Raw genomic sequence first — 14993 nt, 5'->3', positions numbered from 1 at the left:
ATGAGTATCGCATCTGAAAGTCTTTTAGCTGTTTGGATGATCAGAATGAGATTCTCCAGGCCCATCAGGCAGGCTTTAGAGCCCATCATAGTACGGAGCTGGTTATGCTGTCAGTCCTGGACGAACTCAGGCGAAAGGCCGATAATAAAGAATCGAGCGCCCTGATTTTATTAGATCTGTCAGCGGCGTTCGATACGGTCTGCCACCAAAAACTACTCTCCCGGTTGGCAGACCTGGGCATTCAAGGACAGGTCCATAAATGGCTAGAATCCTTCCTATCAGGAAGAACGCAGAGGATCCAATTGGCTGAACAGATATCGGACAAGGGTAACATCTTCTGCGGAGTCCCTCAAGGATCCGCTCTGTCCCCCCTTCTCTTTAATATATACCTACAGCCCTTGGTGGCTGCGCTAGCCAAAATGGACTGCAGAGTATTCAACTATGCAGATGATACTCAGCTCATCCTAAGGATCGATAACTCGGCCTACGCCCAACAGTCTGCTCAGAGCATACTTAGGTTCACAGTTAATTGGATGACAGCCAACTCCTTAAAAATCAACCCAGACAAGATGGAAGTCCTCGCAATTTCAACCAAAAACAACCCCTGGAGCGACCAATTCTGGCCCCAGGAGCTAGGAGTCCCCCCAATCCTGTACCTGTGGTGAAAAGCCTGGGCATAAAGATCGACTCAGAGCTCTCTATGACCAATCAAGTTAATTCGGTGGTCGGAACTAGTATAGGTCTTCTACGACAGTTGATGAAATTGGTTCCCCTTCTTTCGATCTCGACTATGAAGACGATCGTAGCAGCTACTATAGTCTCTAGACTCGACTATGGTAATGTGCTATATGTTGGGCTACACCAGAAACTTACCAATAAATTGCAGATAGTACTGAATGACGCAGCCAGTCTTATTTTTAGATTGCCCAGAAGAACTCATGCCACCCCCCTGCTGAGTGAATTACACTGGCTACCCATTAGGCAAAGAGCAAAGTTCAAGGGTTTGTGTATCACCCACAAAGCCCTTTATGGACACGCCCCCGAGTACATCAAAGAACGGATACTCAAATATGTGCCAGGACGCGCGCTGCGCTCAGCGGAAGCCAGCAGATTAATCTGCCCACGTTTCAACTCCACAGCCAAAGGAGGGAGAGCTTTCTCGGTCCTCCTGCCACAACTCTGGAATCAGCTGCCCGGAGAGCTACGGAAAGAACCCAGACTTCTACCCTTCCGAAAAAAACTAAAATCTTTCCTTTTGAGAGAAGATTTTGACATGGTTGTAAGGCCCTCCAGTACTTGAGGACCTGGCCCGCTCCATGGATTATGTTTTTTCCTCTGTCAGAGCGCTATGAGACCTGTCGGTATATATGCGCTATACAAGATTGAATTAACATAACATAACATAACATTGTATAATTCCAGATGTAGACTTGGAAGTTTAATTATAAAAACAAATGTATTCCGGGATAACTGCACACACACAGCAATTGTTTGTAACATGTATGACTTTCAATGAAGGTCCTGCACTAGAGAAGATATATATATATATATATATATATATATATATATATATATATATATATATATATATATATATATATATTTATAATACAAGTTTTATACAAAATATGTATCTAATTAGTAAGTGTAATAATACATTTCATGGAATGTGCAAAAAGGGTTAACAGTGCCATATATTTGCTTAAGGTCTTAGCCTAATAATTTAAGCAAAATTACATACTTGTGATCATAACAGACATAGTTAATTCTTTGACTCCATCTAACAGGGTTCCACTCACAGGTACGCTATCTTTTTCAATGGCAAATAACGGATCCCATAATATGGGAACACTTTAGCTAATAATAATATCAGCCACAAGTGTAAAGTAGCAACTACAACCTGTGGCCTTAAAAAGATGACACCATCACATACCTTTTTCATACTTCTGTCTGACCAGCCTTCCATCCACTGAACCAAGCATTTCTTATACAGTGCTGGGTTACTCTCGCAGTTTATGGTAAAATTTGGATTGGTACAATCCATAATCAAGACAACATGAAGATTCTGCTGAATTCCTGGAAAACCGAATTGCACGATATTAATGATAAATAGTAAAAGATGGTATATTTCAGTAGTGAAATGCTTACTATAAGGAAGTTAGAAATAGTTCTGATTTCAACTTAATGGATACTCCTTGGAAGTATGTTCAGCTCAGGGTTGGCAGATATAGATACTGCTTCCCTTGCTACCACATATATTAAATCTGCCTGCAATTAGAAGCGAAGAAACAGTTACAAACCTTTACTAACGTTGGTTCTGATGGATACTGTGTTCTCTTTGCATATTCTTTATGTTTCAAATATCGCCTAGTGAGCTCTCCCAGAATACAGTCTGTTAGAGGCGAAGATCTTTTTGAGAGGCTGGGCAAAGGGGCCACATCAGTGATTTATCGTTCTCTAGTCATGCTCCAGATGGTTTCGGAAGGCCCAGACAGAGGTGGGAGACCTGAGTGGGGGACCTGGACGGTGACGACTGTAGGGAGGCGTGCATGGCGCTCCGGGAACTGTCTATCACGGTGCGGCTGCGAATGGTGCAGTTCAACTATTCACATGCCACAAATCTTACCCTGAGACTCCTGCAGCATGTATGCCAAAATGCGCAGGCGGTGTGCACACCCCCGCAGCTGATTTCTTCCATGTTGCCTGAGAGTGTCCAGTCTTCAAGCCCTTTTGAGTGGAGGTGGGTCATACGTCGTCTGCTATCTTAACTCGCGCCCTGCAATTGACGGTCCTTATTGCACTATTACGGCTGATGGAGGAGGTGGGGGCCCCAGGGTGGAGCGTGCCTTCCTGGGAATGGCATGTTTGGTTGCCAAGCTAGATGTGGCCCGTGTCTAGAAGCAAAAACAACTGCAGACTGTTAGAGGCTGGCATGCAGGAGTGACCTGGTGCGCGCACCAGGAGACGCCAATTTTTGAGGCCCGTGCTTGCCCACAAAAGCATGCCCGGAAATGGGGGAAATGGAGGGACTACTATGGCATATCCATATGATGTGGTGCTGTCACCTTAGTTTGGGGTTGGAGTGGATTACTATGCCGTACTTGTATGTGAATTGAATGCTGTACTATGATATGCCATGTTTAGCCGCAAAACCTTTAGTACAGTTGGATATAAAAACAAATATATATATGCCATAGTAGCATGAGATCCCTGAGCTTTAAAATGCAGACATAGCTTCAGAGGGTTGCTTCTATGTTCTACAGTATGTGTCACACTAGAATCTTAGAATCATGCAAAGACAACAGAACATGATGATTCCTAGTTTGAGCCACAGCAACCTGCTCAATCGAATCAGTTTGAAGAATCTTCCAGTATAGCATGCATCAGAAATCCAAAATCTTTGAAGGCAGGAAGGGAGGTGCATGGGCAGTGCAAAATTTGCAGAGAATACAATACCCATTAAAAACAAAATCATTATTTATTGTAATGAATAGCGTCCTTTTTCTCCTGTAGATGCCTCATCTTGAAAAAATCCCATACTAGTACCCATAACGGAGGACAGTCTAATACAGAGTGCTGTATAATTTTTTTCCCTTATACACTTTTAAAAGATTACCTGTTTTTAGGTCGAGCCTATAGCAGCAGTGCACATGCGCTGCTCGCTTTGCAAGGCATGCAGTAATCAGTATAGAGTATAAGCTCTCTGGAATCTCCGCCCACTCTCCGCCCATCTTTTTCATTGGATTAGTTGCTAAATGCAGCCTTCCGATTGTTTTTAGGCTTGTTAGTCCCTCCTTATGACGGCCATGTCGTCATTTGTATCCTTCCATAGCTACTGGCCCCTTTACTTCGAGTAATGTACAGTATGGTTTTATTTAGATTGTGAGCACTACTTTCTTCCCGTGCCTCCTGCCCCTTCACCCCCCACAGCCCGTGCCTTCTGGCCCCTGACTTTTCAGGGGGCACCTTTATTTAGTTAATGATAGCGCTGCTTTCATTTTTGGCCAGGCGCATGTTTTATTTCAGCGCTCCTTCTCCGTCATTAAAGTTACTACGTGATGTCACTTTAAGAGCCCAGCTTTGGACACGGCTGCTATTGTAAACCTCTCTTCCGTGTTCCGTCCTTCCTAGTCCCTGACCGTGGCTGACCCGGAAGCTGCCTGCAGCTCTGTTGCTCATGTGAAGCTGTGCCTGACTGAAGCACCCGTGCATTTGTGGATTTGTGCGCGTGCCGTCGGGGTCGTGGGTTTGCCGCCAGCATGTTCCTGGTCCACTACACCGGTCAGTATGCACTTTACGACCACTAGGCACCTTTCATTGGTCTTGCGTCCACTGGTGAGGAGATGCCCGTTCAGTAATGGAGTGGGAGGGTGGGGCAAGATAATACATAACCGCGTTCTCTCTACGGCCAGGGGATACTCTCTGACGGCCTCCAATGCTCACCCCTAGCTCTAGCTGTGCTTCCTCCTGCGCTCCTCTTTGATTAGATCCGTGCATCTCAGGCAGCGACTGCTGTTTTTACTTAGTCTGGGTTTCAAAGTGTCTGCGCTCGTTATATGTGATATGCAACATCCACTCTCGCATTTCTTTGTACCACTGGGGACAAATGAGGTGTGTGTGCGTCTATTGATTGGACACAATGTCAGGCGAGAGGTGGGAAATCAGACAGGAGCCCAGAGGTCAGGCAGGAGCAAGCAAGCATGTTCGGGTGTGTGTGAGCCGCAAGTCTGATCCGAATTGAGGGACAGCCGTGTCGGAGCCCCGGTCCCGGTCATCGGGGCTGTCTGCGGCAAGGCAGGAGCAACAATTGGACACAATGGCCATCAATTATCACAGTTGACACCTATTTTGATCAGTAAAGTGATAAGTGCAATCACAACTCGATGACAAATTTACCCAAGGGACCGCTGACAATTAGCAGCCGGATTGGATGTGACAAGCACAAAACCGGCAAAAAAGATGCTTTCTACTATCGAAGTATCACAAAGAAATATAGGTTCCCAACACGACAAAAATGCAAAGAGCATTATTACGCAATGAGCGTTTTAAGAGATAGCCTTGTCCAGGCTCGTAGCTTTCAGCTAATAATGGGTGTATAAGCAATGGCGCTGCACATGCTGGGATTTGTAATGTCCTCTGCCCATTACAAATGTGCCCTGTAAGTACCAGTTCTGCTGATGCCTAACTTTCACTGATGGGAAGTCGCCCCACATGTACGAGGCTCACGTTTGTCAAGTCCATGCCCATCTAGTCCAAGTTTCCTCTTTGCATTCTGGTACTTGTATTGCTGATTTTATAATAGGACTACGACTCCCAGAATGCATAGAAAAGCACGGTCGAGATGTGGCACTCACCCAGGAGTTTATAAACTTGAGACACTGCTCATCAAATGGGGCCAGACACCATCCTGTACATAAGAACGTATGCAGCAGGCAGTATACAGAAATGTCTCTCCCATGTTGGTCGCGGGAAGCTCGGTTAATCCGGGTAATTTCTTTGCTTCCTGGTTCTAGCACTTCAACCCGTTTTTTAGGACAGTCAAGTTTTCTGAGTACTCTTGAATTCGAACAGCAGATATTACATCAAAAAATACTAGAATTTAACCAGAAAAAAACACAAAAGGTAGATGATTGTTTCGTAGTTGATAAGAGCAGCTTTAGGGGTGAGAGTTATATATTTGCTTTGACAGGTCCCAGTTTCCTGACAGGTTTGTCTGGTTAATAGCCACCAGTAATGTTGCATTCTGGGAGTTGTGGAATCACTTTTAGCATTTTTTTTTTTAGCAGTTTTGTACAGCGCAAAATCGACTCGCAGGAATCAAAGCGCTTTACAGGAGCACCGACTGCCGTACAGACGGACACACTCCTGTTTTTTGAGGCACGGGGAGATTAAGTGATTTGCCCGGAGCCTACAGCCAGACTCGAACCTGATACCCAGCTTCAAAGTCGGCCGCTCTAGCCATAATCTGAACAAGCAGTGCGCCGTTGGCTACAATGTGGTAATTGTGAATGATCTGCTTGGGTTCGGGGGGCTGTTAACAGCTGTGACATAAGGGTTAAGGTTTGCCTTTCAAACAAAACTTCCCAGCTGAATCTTGCACCTTTCTTGTTGGTCATTGCTTCTCCGTCCCACCCATCCATCTTCCCCATCTACTCGGACTATTTCCTGGTAAGTGCGATGCAGTCATAAGACTGTCAGCCATACGGCCATTTATATGATCAGGCCACCCTGGCAGGCTGGCATACTACAACAAGCATTTGCAATGCAATAGGTCTCGCATTTACGCGAGTTTGAGCTTTTGACATTGCAAATGACAATGCCTTTTATTTTTGTTTTCGTTTTTTAAACATATATAAAATGCATAAAAGGCATTGTCATCTACAATGCCAATAGCTTAAACTCGCGTAAATGCGAGACCTATTGCATTGCAAATGCTTGTTGGACTCACCATTGCATAAATCGCCCTCATCTTCATAAGTAGGCTGATTTGATAGAAGTACATGAATTGATTTAACTTGCATGGAACGTACTTTGAGTTTTATACACTGGGGTATCTTTAGGCATGAACTGATCCTCCTCACCCTCACAGGACCGTTTGACACTATATTCCTCAACTTGTTAGTATCCATCTAGCATGTTGAAGGAATAACCCTCATCCTCCACTTTGTCACTGCTAGCTAAAAGATTTCACAAGTAAAGCTGTCATATTTTCTGTTCTGCTGAACCAATATCACCTATTAAGTCACCTAAGCATTAGCTTTATTTCCCTCCCCTCAATATCTACATCTTACCTCGTACAAACATTTCAAGTGCTACAACCCAGGCTGCCAAATGTATCCTGATGATATCCAAATTCACATTAAAGCATCCAAAGACAGTGCCATTTGCCTAGATGTATATAACGTTCTAGGGCATCAACAACTGGATGTTTGAACTGGGTTGAACTGAGGTCCTGTTTCATGAAACACTTTTTCACATTTGACTGGTTCCCATCTATCAGTTGCCCACACTCTCTCACAAAATGGCAGGTATTTGAGTGTTGTTCTTAATGCCAACACATAAATGTTTCCTCAAGTGATGGATGTCTGAAATGTGTTCTACCCTCTGCATATCACAGGAACAAAGGTCCTGGTACTGCTTCAAGGAAATATACTGATCCTCACAACTGTGATCTCTAAAATAGGCCAAAGAAATGGGATACATACAGGCCTCCCAGCCAATCCCTAGATTAAGATGCAGAAGATCCAGAAATATGATCCCCGCTTAATCTTTGGCATTAAACTCCTTGACTGTATTACTCCAGGTCAGATAACCCTTCAAAGGCTCTCACTCAAGCTAAGTATAGAGTGTAAGGCTGTAAGCCTTGTGCATAGGACCGTCCATCGCTGTGCCCCATCCTACTTTGCCAAACTATTGCTGCCTTGACAACTGACCAGATGCCTATTGCCAGTTGTCCAAAAAAGTGATTTTGCATATAACCGACTATTGCTTATTGAGAAAAGACTGTAAAACTCATGGAAGCCCTAAACCTTTGGTCATTTCCCAATGAGAACTATCTCGAAGTTCTATTATTTCACGCTTATCTGAATTGATTATTTTCCTATCCCACTATTTAAGCACTTTGAATCAACCTCAAAGCTGACCGAACACTAAACAAAAACAGCAAATATAATAAAAAATAAATAACAAATATGGTATCATTCTACCCCTTGCTATAATTATATATGAAACAAAGAGCTCTCCAGTGGCGGAAAGGTGGCAGACTGCCACTAAATAAATCACAATAAATAAACTGACCCACTGAATATGCCTTGCTCGTTAAAATGCAGTCAATGAGATTCTGTTCTATTGGGCTTGGTATACTGTCTCACATCTGTGGTAGACAGTATGGGCTACATTAGTGTTATTCAACCAATATTTGAGTATCTCTGTATCGCAATGTTTAGCTGCAATACCTAGCACAGCTAAGCTTTTCCAAAAAACCCTATAACAGAGACACAGCATCAGGCTTGTGAACTAACCTTTCAAAACCCAGAGAGATTGTTAGGCTGAAAAGTCTTGCAAATACAGTACAAGATATAGGAAGATAATGCTGCCAGCTCTAGAGGCCTGGACCCTTGTGTGCCAATGACAGTCTACAAAGGTGGTAACAACATGCAATGAAAACTGCGAAGATACCAGCATAACAAACACTGAGGCCTCATTACGATTTCCCCACATATATGAGCAGAGATTCTGGAGAGCCAGAATCTCTAATTCCATCCACTATCTCAATGCCTATATTTTGGAATCACAAGTTATTTCCCCAGAATGGGGAACAACAAGCGGACACAGAAATACAAGGTCCAATTTCATGTTTTTTCACCTTTGGGGGAAATAACGGCTCCAAGTCCGCACACAGTTAGTTACTGCAGTGGCGTAACAATACTCCTGCTGCCTCCGTGGTGTGGGGGGCCCCCTCTGGGACTGTGAACGGGTGGCGGGCGCCTTGCTTGAGAGCTCATGACTGGATTCGCAGCGTGGGGGCCCTCTCAATGTACTTTGCAAGGGGGGGGGCTCAAGTTTTGTAACGCCACTAATTTATTGATGCTTAGAGCAAGTTGTAAATGTGTACAGGCCTTTTATTTCGCCCTTGGAGTGGAAGAAGGTGGTGCGGAATGGCGGGAGGGCACAGCGGGTTTAGTTTCCGCTGTGAAGAGCTTTTTCTGCTGCAATATGCTGGAGGGTGGAAGCTGGAGGCAGCAGCTAACTACAGCCCTGGGCCCGGTGTCTCCAAGCTTGGAATATTCAGGTTTTAAGTTTTGCAAGCCCGATAGTTCTGGGCCCTGAGACACTGGGAAACTCACAGCTGTCTCGAGTGGTACCTGATACAGTGCTTGGAAACTTGTAATGACTCCCAGAAGGTCAAAGGGTATCTTCAGTTATCAAAGAAGATCTTCATCCACAGAATGTCTTTTCAATTTGTGTTGAATCTATGGATGTTCAAAGCACACAGAGACTTACAAGAGATGCCATACCTCCTCACAGTCAAAAAGAAACCAGAATGTTTCTTGGCTCTATTAGCATGGCTCAGTGAATCGGAGGCTTTTATTTCACCCTTCCTGACATTTTTAATGGTGTGCAATAGGACCATGTCTAATATCCTCAGTGTCACATTGAGTCTTGATATTGAGCTCCAGGTCCGAATCACATCTAACATGAGTCTGACTGCAACGGCGGACATGATGGCCGCTACCGAGTGAAGCTCTGGGAGAAAGGTGCCGTTATCCTGGCACTTCTCCTGGCTGGGCTCCCTCTCAAACATCGGCCGTTGGCGGGGGTAGAGCCCGTGAGCCCCCCCAGCGCAGCGGTGTGCAGACTGGTGGAGACGGCGGGCAGGAGACGCTGCGCCGCAGAGGGACAGCGGCGGCCGGCAGGCGTGAGGCAGCGGGAAGAAGCGGCAGCCGGCCGTGTCTACTACTTTAGCCCGCGGCTGGCCACGAGGGCACCAGGCCGCGGGGCTCACAGCGCTGGTGTCGGGGCGCTGCTGAAGTGCCTGCACGAGGTGTCCAGGTCAGGAGGCGACAACGTTGGCTGGCCGGTGTGGAGGCATGTGAGCAGGGCTGGCTGGACGGGGCGAGCGGCCCCCAACCCGCTTCGGCCCAAGGCGGACTCGGCTGTGGCCCTCCATTGGCACTGCGAGGCGGGCGCCCGCACGGAGCGGACTCCACCACAGAGTCGCGGGGTTCGACAGAGCCCCCACCCAGGTGCCGGAGGTATCCCGGGCAGTGTTTGGTCGCTGCGCAGGTTGGCGGATCCCTCGGAGGGGCGCACCGAGGCGGAGGGAGAAGGTGAGGCTGCGGCGGCGATCTGGTTGCCGCCCTCTATGCGCTGAGAGAGACTGGAAGATCCGGAGTGTGGAGGTACGTTGCCGAGATGCTGGGGAATGGGTTCCCCGAGGCCCGAGGAGCGTCTGATGGACATAGTAGCGCTGCACTGAACTGGCAGTGGTAGTGGGGACAAGGGTGCCCAGATGGACGCTGGCAGTGGGAAAATTCAGGCCCCGAACACCCATACCTGACATTGGCATTCACGGGAGACGACGCGGCCCCCCTGAGTGAAGGCCTGACAACGTGGGCGCTAGAAGACTGACTGGGGCATGCTGGCACAGGCACACTACTGGCGGCACCGCTACACTACCGAGTGGCGGGCGAGAGCACAGCAGCATCCTTTGGGGGGTCTGGTGACAGCCGTGAGTCCTCCCCAGTCCTCGAGAGAAGCCAATACCTGGACGGGGGAGGGGGGGGAGGGAGGTCTCGAAAGGTCTCGGGCGCAGCAACAGCGAATAATATACGGCCATTGCTGTGATTCAGTGAACCCCAAGATCGGCGGAGAACAGTGTTCGCCTGTTGTGTATCGACGGTGTGGCCAGTGTGGATTTTGGCGCTTTTCTCTAACTGCTGGATCCCGGAGAGAGTTGGCAACGGCAGCGTTGTCCATCTGCAGGGGTGGCGGACAGCGACAGTTGGAGCTAGTACGGCTGCCTGGCGCAGCGACCCTCCGGCGGATGCCTACAGCGCAACAACTGATCATGAAACGTCTGCGGAACGCGTCGCGGGATGGCCAGACGCCGGCGGGGAACTCGGGCCCTGCTGTGGAGAACAGTGGGGGGGCCGCCGCTTCACAAACCGAAGTACTGGTGGGAAAGCCGGACACGGTGCTTGCCGCGGTGGAGCGGATTGGCTCCACGTTGGAACAAACTAAAGCCTCTCTGGAGTCCCGTATTGATAAGGTTACTGTCGATTTCACACTCCTCCATGCAGATCACCGCAAATTGGTGGATACGGTGTCTCAACAGCGACAGTCCCTTCAGGAGATCCAACCAGTGGTGAGCACCCACACACCCGCATTGCAAGACCTCATAGACCGTGTCCATGTTTTGGAGGACCGGGCTGAAGATGCTGAAGGACGTTCCCGACGCTGCAATATTCGCGTGGTGGGTCTGCCGGAGGGCGAGGAGGGACGGCAGCCGGAACAGTATGTCGAGGGCTGGCTGCGTGACTTATTTGGCTCTGGAATCCTGTCTCCGCAATTCGTGGAGCCCGTGGAGGCCGTCCTCGCCCCCTCTTGTTCAAGCTCCTCAATTACCGGGACAGGGAGGTGGTGTTGCGCGAAACTAGGAAGTTAGGCGCCATCCAGGTGGGAACTGGTCAGGTACTGTTCTTCCCGGACTACACAGCAGCGGTGCAAAAACGCCGGAGCAACTACTTGGCGGTGAAGCGCCGTCTGCGGGCGCTGGAGATCTCCTATTCCCTGTTGTTTCCGTCGCGCCTCCGAGTGGTCACTAAGGAGGGGACCCACTTCTTTGATGCACCGTCGGAGGTCTGGGACTGGCTGGAAGAGACCGGGCGAGGTGGCGGGCCGCGGCCGCCGGACTCGGAGCCCAACTCGCGTCGAGGGAGGAGATCTCGGCGGAGGAGAGGAAGAGGGCCCCGCAGTGATGGGGGATCGAGCCGGGGGTGGCTCCCAGCCCCGAGAGGATGCGCCTGGAACGCCAGGGAGCACTGGCGGCAGTGGCGACGCTTGGATCTCCTGATGGCCGGGGAGATATGATCACTCACGAATGCGCTGGCCCAGGGACCAGTGGCTCGTCCTCTCCGTCCACCGCACTCTCTGACGACTTGCTGCTGCCGCTGGTGACCCCTCAAACTTCAGAACTGATAGTGTGAACCGGAGGTGAGGTAGAGTCAGTAGCCACTGCTGGACACGCCCTCCGGGGGCTGTTAATGGGAACTGGTGGTTGCAGCTTAATGACTCTAAAGTGTGATATGAGTGGTGCGGGGTGATGGCAGGGGGGGGTGTTGCATGGGAGGATATGGTACAGACAGGAGCCGGGGAGGTCTACGGGTGGCTCTCCTGAGCTGGGTCGATGACATGCTAGGTGCTGCTTGAACTTAGAGATGTGGACAGTATAGACTGAGTCCTCCGGCCCGTGCTGCCCTGAGCCCATGCCGCAAGAAACATCTGCACCGCGCAGGCGTAGGCACCATGAGACAGGAGCGATCCACGGCAGCTTACGCTACACAATTACCCCTATTAGCCATCATTGGGATTAGTTGTATTTCATAAGCATTGGCTTATAGTTTGGACGAATGCCCACTTGGGAGTTTGCCCTGGCAGTTTTAATGGTCTTGTTAACTAGTTTACGTACATGGTTGCACATTAGTGTTATTTGGTTCTGGTGGTTTTTAATGCAGCGCTTAGGATGGATCTGTGTAGATTTTATGCCCCGCGCCGACTGGGTGTTCCCAAAACCCCGCCACACTTGTCGACTGTGATAGTTCCCAATGGCCACCACAAACGTAATCACATGGAACGTTCGAGGTATACACACACGCCAGCGCGTAGGTATTCAACATTTGCGTACTTACAGAGACACAAAGCATCCATAGCCCTCCTTCAGGAGACACATATGACGCTTGGGGAACTGGGCCGGCTGCGTGCTCGCTGGAGGGGTCAGGTATTCGGCACCACTTACTCAGCGCGCACCAGGGGCACGCTGGTCTGGATAAGGGCGGGTACACCATTCACATGCCTAGGGACGCTGATCGACCCGGATGGGAGGTATACCCTGGTACATGGGCGACTTGATGGCCAGCGGATGATACTGGGCTCGCTGTACGCTCCGAATGTTGAACAGCCCTCATTTCTTGCTAACCTGTCAACGGTACTGGTGCCATATGCGGGTCTCCCTTGGCTCTTGGGAGGGGACTTTAACTCGGTCCTTGATGTGCAACTAGATCGTTCCTTCCCACCCCTCCGAGGTACGTGTGTAGGCTCCAACGCGCAGGAATTGACCAACTGGATGTCCCGCTGGGCTTTGGCGGATGTGTGGCGCAGTCTGCACCCGGACGTTCGAGTTTATTCGTACTACTCGGCGGTACATGACCTTCACGTCCGCCTCGATAGGGTGGTGGGCTCCCACTCCTGCTTTCCCGATTAGTCCAGGCAGAATATCTAGGTCGGACGCACTCAGACCACAACCCCCTCAAAGTGTGTCTCCAATGGAGGCCTGATTGACCTCCGGTCCCTACGTAGCCTCCAGTCAGCGGCCCTGGAAGATGTAGAATTTCGGGCCTCGTTAGGCACTGCGTTAGAACAGTTTTTTGATCTCAATGAGGGCACCACGAGCAGTGAATTACTGGAGTGGGACGCCCACAAGGTCTGCATTAGGGGGCACTGCTTGGGCGCCACGTGGAACATTCGCAGACAACTTGCGGGGGCCCTTACTGCCTTGGAGTCTCGCCTACTCTCACATGAACTACACGGGGAGGGAAGCGGTCGCGAGTCGGACCAACTGCTGAGACTTCGGGCGCGCCATGCTGAATTGCTGGAACGTCTGCGCTGCCACAATTACACGGCCCACTCGGCTCGTGTCCATGCCACGTCGGACAGAGCGGGGAGGTTATTAGCCTGGTTGCTCCGGCAGGAGGCGACTCACGCACCGATAAGCGCTATATGTGGCCCGGATGGATCGCTGGTGTACTCACAATGGGAGATTCACCAGGCACTGTTGTCACATTATGCGTCGCTGTATCGGTCGACGGGAGAGCGGCCGGCATGGGAGATAGATCGGTTCCTGGAGGCTGCTGGTTTGCCCGTGGTTCCGGATGGGCACCAGGAGTCACTTGAGGGGCCCCTCACAGCAGAAGAGATCAGAGACGCGGTCGCCGCTTTGGCCACCGGGAAGGCGCCGGGCCCGGATGGGCTCCCAGCAGAATACTATAAATCCTACAAAGAAACGTTAGTGCCCAAACTCCACACTCTTTACCTGGCCGCTCTTGAGGAAGGAGCTCTACCCGGGTCAATGCGAGAAGCCTACCTGGTATCCCTACTCAAGCCTGGGAAAGATCCCACTCAGTTGGGGTCCTACCGCCCCCTTGCCCTACTCAATACAGATTACAAAATCCTGGCGAAGGTGTTGGCGGAGCGCTTGGCGCTGGCGGTACCGGCGATGATACATACCGACCAAAACGGTTTTGTACCTAAGCGCAGCACCTCTCTTAACCTGCGACAGTTTTTCCGAGTGGCAACGGACAGTGTTCGGCCCTGGCCCAGGGCGGGCTGCCTGGTTCTGGACCTTGAAAAGGCATTTGACTGTCTGGAGTGGGGGTACCTGGTGGCAACATTGTCACACTTTGGACTGGGCCTCGGCTTTCTTCAGCTGGCAGCCCTTTTGTACAAGGGGCCTACAGTGAGGGTGAGAACTGGACCGTACATCTCTCACGCCATTCCGGTGGGTCACGGCACCAGGCAGGGGTGTCCACTGTCACCCCTCTTGTTTGCGCTCGCAATGGAGCCATTGGCGGCTACGCTTCGCAAGGGGCTGACCGATGGCATCCCGCTGGGAGATGCGGTGCATCAGGTGTCTCTCTATGCGGATGACCTGTTGATCTTTGTCAGAGACGTGGCCCGAATCCCTGTCGAACTGGAGCGCATTTTGTGCGAATTCAAGAGACTTTCAGGGCTCCGGGTAAACGCCGCCAAGTCCTGTCTGTACGCGTTCGGTGCGGACGTCACTGATCCCAACTATCACCTCGGAGGAATACGGGTGCAGTGGCGACCGGACACCTTTCGCTATCTGGGTATCCAGATATACCGCCAACCGGCGGATCTCCTGGATGGCAACCTGGGAAGGGCTGTATCTGGAGTCAGGGCCCAGATGAAATTCTGGAGTACCCTCCCCCTCTTGGTTACTGGCCGAATAGCGTTAGTTAAGAAGGTGATCTTGCCCCGACTACTGTACTATTTCGCCAACCTCCCCATCTATGTCCCGGTATCCTTTTTCACGGGCTTGACGCGCTCCCTCCGAGACTTCATTTGGGGTGCTGCGCGGCACAGGGTCGCGCTGCCCAAATTGTACCTCCCCGTTGGGCAGGGGGGACTTGCCATGCCATGTTTTGAGCATTACTATCTAGCGGCGCAGCTTCAATGAATAGCACGCTGGTTGGCAG

General features: G+C 50.2%; 1 protein-coding gene across 1 annotated transcript in view; it reads right to left on the bottom strand.

Moving 5' to 3' along the window:
* Positions 1-14993, bottom strand: part of DYNC2H1 (dynein cytoplasmic 2 heavy chain 1) — a 1714832-nt gene that overhangs the window by 854982 nt on the left and 844857 nt on the right. The window contains exon 52 of the mRNA XM_085621461.1: positions 1934-2076. Coding sequence (XP_085477587.1) covers positions 1934-2076 — 143 coding nt within the window. The remainder of the gene's footprint in view (positions 1-1933; positions 2077-14993) is intronic.

The sequence above is a fragment of the Triturus cristatus genome, chromosome 8 (assembly GCF_964204655.1).
Source record: "Triturus cristatus chromosome 8, aTriCri1.1, whole genome shotgun sequence".
In the NCBI taxonomy this organism is placed as follows: Eukaryota; Metazoa; Chordata; class Amphibia; order Caudata; family Salamandridae; genus Triturus; species Triturus cristatus.
Note: the sequence above shows the minus strand (reverse complement) of the source record. Positions and strands in the feature narration are given on the sequence as shown.